The 17546-nt window shown below is 41.7% G+C and overlaps 1 protein-coding gene across 3 annotated transcripts in view; it reads left to right on the forward strand.

Moving 5' to 3' along the window:
- The window catches only part of LOC106572005 (E3 ubiquitin-protein ligase MIB2), a 100668-nt gene that overhangs the window by 3207 nt on the left and 79915 nt on the right, over window positions 1-17546 (forward strand). Inside the window, exon 1 of one of the 3 annotated variants that reach the window (XM_014145696.2) lies at window positions 3798-4369. The exons of 1 other annotated variant lie outside the window; for it this stretch is intronic. Coding sequence is in view for 1 of the 2 variants with exons in the window: in XM_014145694.2 (XP_014001169.1) it covers window positions 5455-5521 (67 nt within the window). In the remaining variant the exon portion in view is untranslated. Of the gene's footprint in view, window positions 1-3797; window positions 4370-5356; window positions 5522-17546 lie in introns of those variants that run through there. One more of the 3 variants, XM_014145694.2, reaches the window with a different exon arrangement.

Below are 17546 nucleotides of genomic sequence, written 5' to 3' on the forward strand. Positions count from 1 at the left end.
CTGGGGTCAAGCTTCCTGCCATCCAGGATCTCTATAACAGGTGGTGTCAGAGGAAGGCCCTAAAAATTGTAAGACTCATCATTGCATGTTCTCTCTGCTACCGCTTATTTTTCTTAATTGCACTGTTGGTTAAGAGCTTGTAAGTAAGCATTTCACTGTAAGGCCTACGCTTGTTGTATTCGGCGCATGTGACATTTGATTCGATTTTTAGGTCTTGCAATAGACTAGCATCAAAAAACCATTTTTATGCAATGTGGTTGACGCAACAGATCAGAACGTTTAGCTTAAAATGTTGATGAACTATTAGGCTATTTCGTCACATTATAAGCGCAGCAATGCGCACATGGTAGTAGGCTATAAGCGCATATGTTCCATTAGCGGAAAACACCATTATCAAAAGTGACCGCAAATGCAATTATGCATGTAATACTTTTATAATTTTCACGATTAAAAATGCACCTTTATCTTCCCCAAACTTGAAACTCACGCACTGCTTATGTATGCCAGTTAGGCTCTACACCCCTTGTAAAGTGGATTAATGAGCTTAATTTTAAGAAGTTATTTAGCCACTTTAGTTGTCTTATTAAAACATTTACCTTGTCCAGGTGGGATAGGGCGGTGCAATGGTGATTACGTCGTCTGTGGATCTGTTGTAGTGGGTCTAGGGTGTCGGGTAAAGTGGAGGTGATATGATCCTTAACTAGCTTCTCAAAGCACTTCATGATAAGTCATTTTGTTCAGTTACCTCTGCTTTCTTGGATACAGGAACAATGGTGTACATCTTGACGCAACTAGGGAAAACATACTGGGAAACGGAGAGATTGAATATATCCGTTAACATTCCAGCCAGCTGGTTTGCACATGCTCTGAGGACACGGCTTGGGATGCCGTCTGGGCCGGCAGCCCTGCGAGTGTTAACACGCTTAAATGTCTTACTTACATTGGCCACAGAGAATGCGAGCACACAGCCGGCGACGCAGGCCCATGCTGCGTCGCCGGCTCAATGTTTTCCTCAAAGTGGGCGACGAAGGTGTTTTGCTTGTCTGGGAGCAAGGGCCTGTGTCTGCGACGTGGCTGGCTTTCCCTTTACAATCCATGATTGTCTGGAGTCCCTGCCACATATGTCTTGTGTCTGAGTCGTTTTGCCTCTTTGATTGCCTTACAGAGGTCATAGCTGGTCTTTTTGTACACGTCCATGTTCCCAGTCACCTTGCCATGGTTAAATGCGTTCTCACTTTGTTTTGCACGAATGCTACCATCTTTCCAAGTTTTTTGGTTTGGATAAATTCTAATCGTCAGTGGGAGCAACATCCTCTATGCACTTCCTGATTAACCCAGTCACTGAGTCAGTGTACATACGTTGATACTATTCTCAGAGGCGACCCAGACATTTCCTAATCTTGAATCATAGATTTTGATTTTCGGTTGCGTTTTCCTCTGATTTACTTCATTAAAGTCCCGAGCTACAATAAATGCGGCCTCAGGATATATGGTTTCCAGTTTGCGCAAAGCCCAGTGTAGTTCTTTGAGAGACGTCACGTGTCGGCTTGGGGGGGAATATACACGGCAGTGACGATGGTCATTCGAGAGGTAATGCGTGAGGTAATTGGGTCTGCATTTCATTATTCCAGATTGGGAGAACAAGGACTTGAATTCCTATACGTTACCACAATCACACCCTGTCACACCATGAGTTGTTAATCATGAAACATACCACTCAACCTTTCTTTTTATTGCATCATTATTTCTTCCTGTCTGTGCGATTGACCTGTCCTATCTAGTCCTAAGCTGGCCTGCCTTGCCTGTTATATGGATGACAAGACTGGCTTTGTTTACAGACATAGAACAGAGCAGCAGGCTTCATTATTAGAATTAGTCTGCTGTGTGGTTCACCACCACCCCCTTATCATTGGCTAATTGGCAGTAGGAATGTCAGCTGCATGTGAGTCGTTCCATGTAATTTCAGCAAGCCATGACACCCACCATCTCAGATTGTTCTGAAATTGTTTCTGTAGATAGAAACATTGTCTGGTCATCCTCATAATTCAAGCTAGTCCTTCATTAAAGCAATTCAGTTTGTCCTTCTTTAGGCTTAATCTGTGTTCAAGAAATGGCCCCCAAAAAAGGTCTGGATTAGTTACTGTTAGACCATTCTTGGTGAACAAGCAGAACATTAGGCAACAGCAGTTCTAATGGTTTCAATGTTATGGTCTTCGATGATAAAAGTTCCAAACACACACTGTAGTGTTTTACAATGGTGATGATATTGGCTTCTATTAGAGTTGTAACAACATTTTAGTCCCTTGCCCATTTCTCCATCAACATTTTGGACTAGGAAAAGTCTTCATATGAGAATTGCACCATAAGGATAGCCCTCTGAGAGCTGCCACTTGTTGGACTATTCAAGAAGAGTTTGGGTTGAAGCATTAGGTTGGTAAGAGAAGGACATATTGAATTGCTTTCATGGAGGACTGGCTTGAATTGTCAGGATGACCACACAATGTATTTGAATAATGTGCCAAATCTAATAGGTTTCTACCCAAAGTTGCAAAGGAAATGTTGTGATTGATTTAACAAACACAATAGTGTAGTGGTATAGCAGGAACGGCTGCATTTAGTAGTCAAAACCAGATGCATTCACAATACTTTCAATTTTTAATTTCTCTTAACGGGGGGGGGGGGAATAAATGACATAGTATGTAGAAGCAATACTACAAGCCACAGCTTCATACTAGTTGTCAAACATATAAAACTGATAATGTATACTGGTTGTTGGGGTGAGATTGGCATGAAATGTGGGGGGTCCGTGGGGGGATTTTTGGGGCGATTCCTTTGTGCCTTACTCATTGGTAGGAAGTTTGGTCCAAATCAGATGTTGGTTATTATATTTATTAATATTACCTGAATCCTATAAATTAAAATGGCCAATTTGGGTGCAATCAATTAGCTTAATTTCTCAGAGATCAACTTATATTTAAACAAAATAATGTTACAGGAATTCTAATCACATCTGTTACTAACTATGGTCTGAAATCGTTTATAATCTCAGATGGTGGGTGTCAGCCTCTTTCTTGTGCTTTTTGAGGTGGAATGACCCAGTAGCCTGTTCATGTGACTGTTTGTAGAATGACTGGCTGCAAAATGTACTGTCTTGTCCATGCCCTCCACAGCTGTGCCCACATTACTGAATTACTGTCCATAACCATGTGCTGTTCAAAGTGTGAGAACAAACACACACACATTATTCCCATTCCTCTTCCACTTCCCTGGCTATACCTCCACACACACACACACAGTATTTATTATTGCAGTATTAATGATTGCTAAATATTGCACAATTTAAGCACTTGCCCCCCCAATCCCTCCTTCCGCAAAACAAATGTAAATATTGGACTATAAATTGTGCTTTCATGTGTTATACTTGTGCTAAAATGCATATTCTACTGAGCCATTTACTTTATGCTTGTATTTATATATTTTATTATTTATTATTGTTGCATTATCGAGAAGGAACATACCAGGAAGCATTTCGGTGGACGGTGTATACCATGTGTATCCCGTACATACAACTAATAACTTGAAACATACACAAGTCTACTCACAGTCCATGATTGAAAATTGGAACCATGGCAGGTGCTCATTCATCCCCTTATGGAAGTCCCCTTCCATATGGCCCCTTTTCTTCCCCCCCAAAAGCACAACCCCTCTCCAAACACATTGCCCCCTCCCTCCTCCCCTGCTCTCGCTGCCCCTCCCCCTCTTCTCTGTTCTTTGCCCGTCTGTTCACTGGCAGCAAATACAGAGAGAGGTGTCCCTGGGGTATGGAAAGGAAGGCTGTGCAGCACAGTGTAAAATGCGCACGCGCACATGTGTGTTGATGAGGGAGAACATGGATTTAGCAGCCGAAGAGAAGCCTATCCGTGTGTGTGTGTACGTGTGCATGCATGAGCGCAGGTCTGAGTGCGCTGCCTGGGCAGCCACTTTCCCCGCTGCCCTCCTCCTCCGATAATCCCTGCTGACACGGCGCACAAAGGACTAAACGCTGGCCGCATCCTCCAGGAAGGCCCTCTCCACTCTGCCTGTCTGCCCTCCAGCTCTGATTACCCACACAGAGGCTGAATACAGGAAGGATGCTGCTGCCGTAACGCTGCCTGCCTGCGGCTACATAACCTCTGGTTCACTGTCCACCACAGCATAGGGCTCTAGCCCCCGGATCCCCCCTCTATCTATCTCACTGGAGGTGTTCCAGGAGGTGCTGTAGAACTCTGTCCTCACCATCTTGTGCAGATCTGAGGCTGCCGCCTCCTCTCCTACCCCGTTTTTGTGTCTCTCGGCTTGCTGACTGTGCCGCACGCGTCTATTCCAACAGGTAAACCTACGAACCGAACCACAAATATGTAGCAGTACTGCAATATTTAAATACATTTTCACTAGTTTCAGGGTGATATGAGAATGCTATCTGCACATTCTGACAGTAAGGTTATTCCTTATCACATTTCTGGTAATACAGTGGCAATGCATGTAGCCTATTGCTTTTACTGTTGCTATAGCTATTGTTTTGGTTTGAAGGTTCACAAAAATTAAGGGAGTGTATTTTTGGTAACATGGTAGTAACCTGGAGAAAACATTTTTTTCACTCTGAAATGGAACATGAAGACCTTATTTTATTTATTGGTAAATATGACAACTGCCCCATTTGCGGTAGGGGATATAGAAAGGGAAACCAGTGAAATATTTGCATGTGCACAAAGACAGTAGCAATTTAACCAGTACTACAATGGCTACACTACTACGATTGTGCAATATGTAGTTGGAAACTATAGTAAAGCCAGCAGATGGAGGCTTGGCCAGGCAGGCACTACCTTCTACAATTGTTGTGTAACAGGCTAGTGATAACACCTTTTGGAGGTGCCAGAATATTTTATCAAGACATGTTTGCAGAGCTCTAGTTTGTTGTTTGAGATTGAGGTGCCAAAACTGTGACATTTGTTAGAAATGTAGAGTTAGACTACCCCTCATGTGAGAAATTAGTCTATTTGATCAAGTCTTGCCCAGCTATGATAATACTTTTATACTAGTAATTTTATTCCCCTCAACATTTTGGTTGATCTAAGCACCTACTGTAAATGTTCAAAGCTACTGTTGTAACTTATCAGTGTTGAATGCATTTAGTGATATGGGACTTAAACAGGGCAATTGCTACAACCCTTCCACATATTTTCACAGAAACCTTTATTTCTTTACATTGTTTGTCACAGATAGTGAGTCCAGTATGTTCTGTCCTTGAAAAATAGACCAAAAACTGTTAGCTCCAAAAACAAAGTGCAAAGTTCACCCCAAAACAAATAGGAGAGATACTGTTGGAACATATTTATTCCCCTGTTAGCAGGATGACTGATCCATAGTGCTAAGTTAGTCACATTGACAAGGCACTGACACAGCACAAAGCTGCTCATGGTGTCCTGCGACTCTGGAATACAGCCCTTCAGGATGTTCAGGAATGGGCTGAAGATCATGGGAAGTGAGTTTACTTCTCTCTCTTTAAGTGTACAAACTACTGTAGCTCACTGTTGCATTATTTGGAGTAATAATGGAATACTCAGTAGGACTTCTGTTGAGATTTGTGTTTAGGTCTGTTATGTGGTGAAGTGGTTTGTGAGAGTGGTTCAGAAGCTCTCTGATGTGAAAATTAGACACTTATTTGCCTAGGCGACATTGTAGAAGTTTGTGTAGGTGATCTGTAATGTCATAAGTAACAACACTTTTTCTGATTGGGGATGAGGGGAGATATTGGACTGTCAGTTATAGTAATAATTTGATGGGTGCTTACAGTGCATTCGGGAAGTATTCAGACCCCTTCCACATTTTGTTACGTTACAGCCTTTTGCTAAAATTACATTTCCCTCATAAATCCACACACCGTACTCCATAATGACAAAGCGAAAATGGGTTTTTAGAAATGTTAGCAAATTTATTTAAAAAAATCTGAAATACCTTGCTTACATACAGTACCAGTCAAAAGTTTGGAAACACCTAAAAACCTAAGGATTATTCTTTATTTTTACTCATTTCTACATTGTAGAATAATAGTGAAGACATCAAAACTATGAAATAACACATCATGTAGTAACTAAAAAAGTGTTAAACAAATCAAAATAGATTTTATATTTCAGATTCTCCAAAGTAGCCACCCTTGACAGCCTTGATGACAGCTTTGCACACTCTTTGCATTTTTAAAATAAGGCTGTAACGTAACAATGTGGAAAAAGTCAAGGGATCTGAGTACTTTCCGAATACACTGTATGTGTGTGTGTATATATACACTACCATTCAAAAGTTTGGTCACTTAAAAATGTTTTTCTTTCAAAAACATTTATTTTGTCCATTAAAATAACATCAAATTGATAAGAAATACAGTGTAGACATTGTTAATGTTGTAAATGACTATTGTAGGTGGAAACGGCAGATAAAAAAAACAATAATAATAATAATAATAATAAATTCTGGAATATCTACATAGGCGTACAGAGGCTCATTTATCAGGAACCATCATTCCTGTGTTCCAATGGAACGTTGTTAGCTAATCCAAGTTTATAATTTTAAAAGGCTAATTGATCATCAGAAAACCCTTTTGCAATTATGTTAGCACAGCTGAAAACTGTTGTCTTGAATAAAGAAGCAATAAAACGGGCCTTTAGACTAATTGAGTATCTGAAGCATCAGTATTTGTGGGTTTGATTACAGGCTCAAAATGGCCAGAAACAAAGAACTTTCTTCTGAAACTCGTCAGTTTATTCTTGTTCCGAGAAATTAAAGCTATTCCATGCGAGAAATTGCCAAGAAACTGAAGATCTCGTACAACGCTGTGTACCACTCCCTTCACAGCACAGCGCAAACTGGCTCTAACCAGAATAGAATGAGTGAGAGGCCCTGGTGCACAACTGAGCAAGAGGACAAGTACATTAGAGTGTCTAGTTTGAGAAACAGACACCTCACAAGTCCTCAACTGGCAGCTTCATTAAATAGTACCCACAAAACATCAGTCTCAACGTCAACAGTGAGGAGGCGACTCCAGCATGCTGGCCTTGTAGACAGAGTTGCAAAGAAAAAGCCATATCTCAGACTGGCCAATTAAAAATAAAAGATTATGATGGGCAAAATAACACAGACACTGGACAGAGGAACTCTGCCTAGAAGGCCAGCATCCCGGAGTCGCCTCCTCACTGTTGACGTTGAGACTGGTGTTTTGCGGGTACTATTTAATGAAGCTGCCAGTTGAGGACCGCTCAGTTTGGCTGGGGGACCAGCTCTAGGAAGAGTCTTGGTGGTTCCAAACGTCTTTCATTTAAGAATGATGGAGGCCACTGTGTTCTTGAGGACTTCAATGCTGCATATATTTTTTGGTACCATTCTCCAGATCTGTGCCTTGACACAATCCTGTCTTTGAGTTCTAGGGACAATTCCTTCGACCTCATGGCATGGTATTTGCTCTGAGATGCACTGTCAACCTTGGGACCTTTTTATATAGACGTTTGTGCCTTTCCATATCACGTCCAATCAATTGAATTTACCACAGGTGGACTCCAAGTTGTAGCAACATCTCAAGGATGATCAATGGAAACAGGATGCACTGAGCTCAATTTCGAGTCTCATAGCCAAGTGTCTGAATACTTATATGAATAAGGTATCTGTTTTTTATTTTTAGTACATTTGAAAACGTTTCTACAAACCTGTTTTCGCTTTGTTATTATGGGGTATTGTGTATAGATTAATGAGGACAGTTTTTTTAATGTAATCCATTTTAGAATAAGGCTGTAACGAACCGTGGAAAAAGTCAAGGGGTCTGAATACTCTGACTGCACTGTACTTGCATGCATACAAATCGGAACTCCAGTCGGGTCTTGACCCCTGGTATCATATGAACACGCGTAAGACATGGCGAAATGTGTATAATTGCAGGAAATTGGCTTTAAAACTAACATTTCCTCTGCCCCATGGCAAAATGTGTAGAATTTCAGGAAATGAGCTTGAAAATGTAAAAAATGTCTCTGCCAACAAGGGGTGTGAACAGTATAACAGTTTGGGGTCTCACGGCTTGCGAAGTGGGGGTTTGTTGTAACTACTCCGATAAATGACCATATCCAGTCGGACCTTAGCAACCTAGGACATTTGTGTGACCGGACCTTCTCAAATAGTACTTGAGTACCCCTGATGTATAGCCTAAATTTGGATGACGGAATAACCATTTCACTGTCTGTAGTGTTGAATTTGCCTTGTCCAACATTCTATTGTGTTAGTCCCACTTTCTAGAAAGTACATTCTTTATTCCTGTTGGAATATGTCTTCCGTCACTGGTTCAATGTAAACGGTCAATATTTGTCTTGAACAGTAAGCTACACCAAATCAAAAACAAGGGAAGTCATGAGCCTGAAATGGTAAATGGCAAATTAAGTTTGTACAGGTCATTTCCATGTAAAAGGACCCATGAGCACCAATATGTGACGTCCATAGGAGCATGTCAAATTGGGTATCAAATGAAAGCTGTCTCTATTTTGGAGAAATGAAGGCACATGTACATTTTAACCATTTTCCATCTTTAAAATTATGAATAATCAAAGGCTTTAATTTCGGGTCAAACAGATGGAAAGAAAACATACCAGAAAAAGCCTTAAAAGGTATTTGAAATGCATTAAAACACAATAGTGATGAAGTAACGACTCCAGCCAACTATCAACACTTATATTTAATTTGAGATTTTTTTTTCTAACTTATGTAAATTTAAGAAACATTGCCTTGTGCTTTAATTCCGTTACCAAAAACCCACATCTTTAAGATATTTTCTAATTTCTCTCCCTCATGAGGGAGGATAATGAAGGTTCACATAAGTAACAAGTAAAGGTATACCTATCAATTTAGTTAGTGTTTTTACTGATATCAATTTTGTTTATGAATTATGTGATTAAAACTCATTGCGTTAATGGAATTTCCAAACATTTCTGCAATTTGATTGGCTGCAATGGGAACTCATAGTAGTGGCAAACCACAGTTTAGTTCACAAGTTTGGACAGTACAGTCAAGTAGAGTATAGCACTGTAGAGTACAGTAAAGAAGAGTATAGTAATGTAGAGTTCAGTACAGTACACAGTAGAGCACACGAGTTGAGTACACTAGTGTACTGTGTTAAACTGAACTGTATTCTACTGAACTCTACTGTGCTGTACTTTGATGTCCAAAGTTGTGAAACATCTATGATTGGTTCACATTTGGTCTGGTCTGGACCAACCCAAATTTGATCTTGTTTGGAGGCAGAGCTCATTAAAATAATAGCCAGTGTGTAGAATAATACCCAAATATGGGGATATTTGCATATTTATAACTTTTTGTGTACCTATTTAGGATATATCACAATGAAGAGAATGACATATCCATAATTATGCGTCTCTGTATAGTACAGATCAGGAACGCATGATGAAATTCCTTTACCGCAATTCCGTTGCTGGATGTAAATCCACTTAACCTATTGTAGTTCAATAACCAAAATAATTTTTTTTCAAAATCAATATGTCATGTCATAGCTGACACTCACGTCGTTGAATTTTAATTTGGAGTAGATATAAGTTTATTACAATCCTTATTAAACATTATAGGCTACTGTAGGTTTATGCAATTTCAAAGCAAGTACCTAGCCTATTTCTATCCATATAGGCCTACCTACTTCAAGATATGTGTATGCATAGACCTATATGATGAAATACATTATTAGCCAGAGAGAATGTGCATTATCCACATTTTTACAGCGGTCTAGATGTACTGTAGATGGCCATCAGATGTTAGTGTGATAGAATAGGATAACATGGCTGTTTAGGCACTCAATCCTACCTTTACCAGTGGTTGACATTATTATACCGTTTAAATTTTAGTCAAGTCAATCAAATTTTCACAATAGCATATGGGACAGATGTATGGCATTTTGTTGTTATAGACAGGCAAACAATCAGTGTTTATTTCTGTTTAGGAAAATTGGTATATTTCGCTATTGATAGATCCGTATCCACTTGCCTTCAGCCGATACACTTGCCTCTAATGTAATGCTTAGAATTTGGGGAGAGACCCACTCTCTTTGTGAAGTGAGTGATTGATTAGTAATGTTTAGGATTCATCCACCCATACAGGGTTGGAGACTTGGGTATGTGTCTTGTGTACTGTTATCAGAAAATGGCCCTCAATTTAGATGTTGCCTAATTGTATTACTGATTCTCTTCTCAATAAGCACCTAGAGAGTATTACGTTGGAGGTAATTCTGTGTCCGACAGTGTGTGTGTCTTTGTGTGTGGTGACGTTGGCCTCACAGATAGGTCCTCAGCGGATGTGTGACAGAGGCCAGTCCATCTGTTATGAGAAGCAGAGCTGCTTATCCTCTCTCTTAGCCCTCAGACACAGATTGGCAGAGATTGCTCCTAACAGGTGGCCTACCCAGGGCCCAGTCCACCCCAGGGAGGACTGTGAGGACACCCTGTCTGGCTACCACCCCTGTCTCCCTGCACATGCAACCGCAGCCCCCTGTTGGGCACACTAAATATGGACTGCTGTGTTGGTGTTAAGTTTTGGCTTGCTTGCGCTCATGCTCGCCCACAGTGCATTCGGAAAGTATTTAGAATCCTTGACAAAAAATATTTCGTAGTCAATCTACACAATACCCCATAATGACAAAGCGAAAACTGTTTAAAAAAAGATTTTTGCTAATTTTATAAATTTAAACAGATCATACCTTATTTACATAAGTATTTAGACCCGTTGCTATGAGACTCGAAATTTAGCTCAGGTGCATCCTGTTTCCATTGATCATCCTTGAGACGTTTCTACAATTTGATTTGAGTCCACCTGTGGTAAATTCAATTGATTTGGACATGATTTGGAAAAGCACACACTGTTGACAGTGCAAAAACCAAGCCATGAAGTCGAAGGAATTGTCCGTAGAGCTCCGAGACAGGATTGTGTCAAGGCACAGATCTGGGGAAGGGTACCAAAAAATGTCTGCAGCAAAGAAGGTCCCCAAGAACACAGTGGCCTCTGTCATTCTTAAATGTAAGAAGTGTGGAACCACCAAGACTTACTAGAGCTGGCCGCCTGGCCAAACAGCAATCGGGGGAGAAGTGCCTTGGTCAGGGAGGTGACCAAGAACCCGATGGTTACTCTGATAGAGTTCCTCTGTGGAGATGGGAGAACCTTCCAGAAGGACAACCATCTCTGCAGCACTCCACAAATCAGGCCTTTATGGTAGAGTGACCAGACAGAAGCCACTCCTCAGTCAAAGGCATACAACAGCCCACTTGGAGTTTGCCAAAAGGCACCTAAAAGACTCTGACCATGAGAAACAACATTCTCTGGTCTGATGAAATCAAGATTGAACTATTTGGCCTGAATGCCAAGCTTCACGTCTGGAGGAAACCTGGTACCATCCCTACGGTGAAGCGTGGTGGCAGCGTCCTGCTGTGGGGATATTTTTCAGTGGCAGGGACTGGGAGACTAGTCAGGATTGAGGGAAAGATGAACGGCGCAAAGTACAGAGCGGTCAGGATCACAGACTGGGATGAAGGTTCACCTTCCAACAGGACAACGACCCTAAGCACACAGCCAAGACAATGCAGGAGTGGCCCAGCCAGAGCCCTGACTTGAACCCGATCAAACATCTCTGGAGAGACCTGAAAATAGCTGTGCAGCAAACGCTCCCAATCCAACCTGACAGAGCTTGAGAGGATCTGCGAAGATGGTTGGGAGAAACTCCCCAAATAGAGGTGTGCCAAACTTGTAGCGTCATACCCAAGAAGACTCAAGGCTGTAATCGCTGCCAAAGGTGCTTCAACAAAGTACTGAGTAAAGGGTTTGAATACTTATGCAAATGTGATTTCTACGTTTTAGAATTTTTTATAAATTCGCAAACATTTATAAAAACCTGTTTTTGCTTTGTATTTATGGGGTATTGTATGTAGATTGATTTAATCCATTTTAAAGTAAGGCTGTAGCGTAACAATGTGGAAAAAGTCAAAAGTACAATCTTTGTCCCCATGTGCAGTTGCAAACCGTTATCTGGCTTTTTTATGACGGTTTTGGAGCAGTGGCTTCTTCCTTGCTGAGCGGCCTTTCAGGTCATGTCGATATAGGACTCGTTTTACTGTGGATATAGATACTTTTGTACCTGTTTCCTCCAGCATCTTCATAACGTCCTTTGCTGTTGTTCTGGGATTGATTTGCACTTTTCGCACCAAAGTACGTTCCTTTCTAGGAGACAGAACACGTCTCCTTCCTGAGTGGTATGACTGCTGCGTGGTCCCATGGTGTTTATACTTGTGTACTATTGTTTGTACAGATGAACATGGTACCTTCAGGCGTTTGGTTCATCCTTGGGAGCAATTTCCAGACTTGTGGATGTCTACAATTTTTCTTCCTGAGGTCTTGGCTGATTTCTTTTGATTTCCACATGATGTCAAGCAAAGAGGCACTGAGTTTGAAGGAAGACCTTGAAATATATCCACAGGTACACCTCCAATTGACTCAAATGATGTCAATTAGCCTATCAGAAGCTTCTAAAGCCATGATGTCATTTTCTGGAATGTTCCAAGCTGTTTAAAGGCACAGTCAATTTAGTGTATGTAATCTTCTGACCCACTGGAATTGTGATTAACTGAAATAATCTGTCTGTAAACAATTGTTGGAAAAATTACTTTGTGTCATGCACAAAGTAGATGTCCTAACTGACTTGCCAAAACTATAGTTTGTTAACAAGACATTTGTGGAGTGGTTGAAAAACGAGTTTTAATAAATCCAACCTAAGTGTATGTAAACTTCTGACTTCAACAGTAGATTCATGGAGAGATTTTTCCTTCTCTTTTGGGGCGTATCTTCTCCTTTCCCTAATCTCCAATTATTTCTTCATCCAGGGTGCATCTCAGTAATTTCAATGATCCTACACTATCTATTTCTCCTGGTTTCTTTTCTTGTACTGTAGGCCTAGCTGGAGTGATCTGAAAGAACTGCCAGGATTTCTGCTTTATTGCTTTAACCTCTCCAGTAGATCAAAAGGAGACGAGGACAGGAAGCTACTTTAGACTGACACAGGCTTGCTGAATTGTCTTTCTCCATTCTGATTTGTTTATTCTAAACCAAACTAGGACACAACTGACAGTGAAGTAGAACAATTTGTGTCGATCCATACACAGAGAGAGAGAACACAGGAGTTATGCGAACAGAGGGCCATGGAAAATAATGGAATTGGACGTTGATGTCTTCCTGTTTGCATGCACACAAACCCTGTGACAGTGAATTGTGGAGCGATGGTAATTAGTTGGTGCCCATGATGGTCTGTGGACTGAGTTAGATAACTGGCCAGAGTTTTTAATCCAGTGAAAGCAGCATAAACTGTAATTTTGGGGCTGGAGAAAGAGAGTATGAGCAGCCTTCTTATTCCCTGGCTAATCCCCCCACTCCATATGTTTTCACGCTAAAGCAGATACCTTTTAATACACAAATGACATAAGCATACAAATATAATTTTAAAACATTTAAGAATAATTTTGTTTTGCCTATTGCTGCAGGATTAAGATGGATTTAGGCCAATACTAAATCACGTAATTTGATACTTATTCTGGGATTAAGACTGAATTAGACAACAAAAAATTATGACATGAACTTAGTTCGGTCCACATTGGCATTGGTTGTGTCACTCAGGGTGAATTAATGTTGTTTGTAACCGTGAAGCCTCCTAGGTAGTGTTTTGTGCGTGGGTAGAACTAGCCTAATAGTTGCAGGTTCTTTCTGTTATTGGAAGCTGTGAGTGTGAAATAGTCTTTCGAGTGAGAAGTAGCGACAATTTAAAGGAATACCTGTCAGAAATTCTGTGGGTTAGAAAATTGTAGCAAATTTGAGTGTGTTTAAGATTCCAATCCATTTCTGACAGGCCTATGTTTTTATTAGACTCGCCCTCACACACATGCACACACAATTCTGTAGGCTGTTACATAAAGGCTACAAGCCCACGGTAGGCAGCCCAGGCAGAGGAGGAGGATGCAGAGAGACAGGCTGATATAGTGTGCTCCATCCACATCTACAGGTGGATGGACTGCCTGCTTCTATCTATGCAGTCGCTCCCCCTAGATTCCTCTGTGTACTGTAGACCCAGACCAACGAAGCAGCATCAAATAATGCTACCACCAACATGATCAACAGAAATCAACCAAAACCAAACGTGTTGGCCGAGGGACAACCGAGGTAGGCTTCCCCCGCCTCAACAATAGTAGTTAAATAGCATTTGTGAATTAATTGACCGTTAACGTGCCTTAGCCTCTTTGGTTGTGGCTGTGTAGTCGGTCTGTTGGATCTAAGCATGCGTCCGCGAGGAAGATGCGGAGGGTTGAATATCAGTCAGTGTTTCAACAACCAGTCAACTGAGACATTCCTCCTTGAAGAGCAATGCTATGTAAGACGGGCTAAAGTAGGCCATGTATGCAGTCTGCCCAATTGGCTGACTGATTGGAATACCTCTTTGAAGGTTCCTGCCTTTCTGCTGACTCAGTCCATATGAATATAGGCTTCCTTCCCGCGTTTGTTGGATTTTAAGCCATGCTACATGCCATGGCTTCATGATGAGGGCATGCCTGTATAGCTGTTGTGTGGTAGACTGTGTGTGGCTGCTGTGTCATGTCAGGGGTAGAGAGTAGAGCAGTGGGGCATGTTAGTGGTGTCTAATGTCCAGCTGCTCCTCTCTGAGTTGGCCGATGTCACAGCATGGTGCTCAGTGTATATTCCAGGAAGGATGGGGGAAAAAAAGAGCTTCAGTACTCGGGTTAATAAGACCTAAGACCTTTTTTTTCTGCAGCTTCACTGACTGTCCTTCAGCAGTCATCGACTAAAACACACAGTATCTCTGGGATGAGTGTTAAGCATCATTGTTTTAGGGCTTAGTCTCACTGCTCTTTTAAAATGTGTCAAGATCATAAAATGATTACGCAATGAAGTGGCGGTGAATAGCTTATTTACAGAAAAAGCTGCTTGGCAACAATTACTATTTGTCACAACAAAAGCTCAAATTCATGTTCTAATTTTTTTTTAAAGTACATTTTATTTCACCTTTTATTTAACCAGGTAGGCCATTTGAGAACAAGTTCTTATTTACAACTGCAACCTGGCCAAGATAAAGCAAAGCAGTGCGACAGAAACAACAACACAGAGTTACACATGGGATAAACAAATGTACAGTTAATACAATAGAGAAATATATGTACATTGTGTGCAAATGTAGTAAGATTAGGGAGGCAAAATAATTACAATTTAGCGTTAACACTGGAGAGATAGATGTGGAGAGGATGATGTGCAAGTAGAGATACTGGGGTGCAAAAGAGCAACAACAAAAAAACAATATGGGGATGAGGTAGTTGGGTGTGCTATTAACAGATGGGTTGTGTACAGGTACAGTGATCGGTAAGGTGCTCTGACAGCTGATGCTTGAAGTTAGAGAGGGAGATATGTCTCCAGCTTTAGTGATTTTTGCAATTCGTTCCAGTCATTGGAGAACTGGAAGGAAAGGCGGCAAAAGGAGGTGTTGGCTTTGGGGGTGACCAAATAAATATACCTGCTGGAGCACGTGCTACAGGTGGGTGTTGCTATGGTGACCAGTGAGCTGAGATACGGCGGGGCTTTACCTAGCAAAGACTTCTAGATAACCTGGAGCCAGTGGGTTTGGCGACGAATATGTAATATGAAGCGAGGACCAACCAACGAGAGCATACAGGTTGCAGTGGTGGGTAGTTTATAGGGCTTTGGTGACAAAACGGATGGCACTGTGATAGACTACATCCAATTTGCTGAGTAGAGTGTTGGAGGCTATTTTGTAAATAACATCGCTGAAGTCAAGGATCGGTAGGATAGTTTTACGAGGGTATGTTTAGCAGCATGAGTGAAGGAGGCTTTGTTGCGAAATAGGAAGCTGATTTTCTAGATTTAATTTTGGATTGGAGATGATTAATGTGAGTCTGGAAGGAGAGTTTACAGTCTAACCAGACACTTAGGTATTTGTAGATGTCCACATATTCTAAGTCAGAACCGTCCAGAGTAGTGAGGCTAGTCAGGCGGGCGGGTGCGGGCAGCGATCGGTTGAAGAGCATGCATTTAGTTTAACTAGCATTTAAGAGCAGTTGGAGGCCACGGAAGGAGTGTTGTATGGCATTGAAGCTCGTTTGGAGGTTTGTTAACACAGTGTCCAAAGAAGGGCCAGATGTTTACAGAATGGTGTCATCTGCGTACAGGTGGATCAGAGATTCACCAGCAGCAAGAGCAACATCGTTGATATATACAGAGAAAAGAGTCGGCCCGAGAATTGAACCCTGTCTCACCCCCATAGAGACTGCCAGAGGTCCGGACAACAGGCCATCCGATTTGACAAACTGAACTTTGTCTGAGAAGTAGTTAGTGAACCAGGCGAGGCAGTCATTTGAGAAACCAAGGCAATTGATTCTGCCGATAAGAATGCAGTGATTGAATGCAAGGTTGAAAGCCTTGGCCAGGTCGATGAAGACAGCTGCACAGTACTGTACAGTATGATGCACAGTATGATATCGTTTAGGACCTTGAGCGTAGCTGAGGTGCAGTGATCACTGACCAGCTCGGAAACGAGATTGAATAGTGAAGGTATGGTGGGATTCGAAATGGTCAGTGATCTGTTTGTTAACTTGGCTTTCAAAGATTTTAGAAAGGCAGGGCAGGATGGATATAGGTCTAGTGTCTCCCCCTTTGAAGAGGGGGATGACCGCGGCAGCTTTTCAATCTTTGGGGATCTCAGACGATACGAAAGAGGTTAAACAGGCTAGTAATAGAGGTTGCAACAATTTTGGTGGCCAATTTTAGAAAGAGAGGGTCCAGATTGTCTAACCCAGCTGACTTGTAGGGATCCAGATTTTGCCGCTCTTTTAGTACATCAGCTGTCTGGATTTGGGGGAAGGAGAAGCGGGGGGAGGGGGACTTGGGCAAGTTGTTGCGGGAGGTGCAGAGCTTTTGGCTGGGGTAGGGGTAGCTAGGTGGAAAGCATGGCCAGCCGTAGAAAAAGGCTTTTTGAAATCCTCGATTATCATAGATTTATCAGTGGTGACAGTGTTTCCTAGCCTCAGTGCAGTGGGCAGCTGGGAGGAGGTGCTCTTATTCTCCATGGACTTTACAGTTTCCCAAAACCTTTTGGAATTAGTGCTACAGGATGCACATTTCTGTTAGGAAAGCAAAGGCTAGCTTTTTCAAACTGACTTTTTGGTTCCTGACTTCCCTGAAAAGTTGCATATCGCGGGGACTATTCAATGCTAATGCAGTACGCCACAGGATGTTTTTGTGCTGGTCAAGGGCAGTCAAGTCTGGGGTGAACCAAGGGCTGTATCTGTTCTTAGTTCTATATTTTTAAATGGGACATGCTTATTTAAGATGGTGCTTAAAGCACTTTTAAAGAGCAACCAGGCATCCTCTACTGACGGGATGAGGTCAATATCCTTCCAGGATACCCGGGCCAGGTC

The sequence above is a fragment of the Salmo salar genome, chromosome ssa15 (assembly GCF_905237065.1).
Source record: "Salmo salar chromosome ssa15, Ssal_v3.1, whole genome shotgun sequence".
Lineage (NCBI taxonomy): Eukaryota > Metazoa > Chordata > Actinopteri > Salmoniformes > Salmonidae > Salmo > Salmo salar.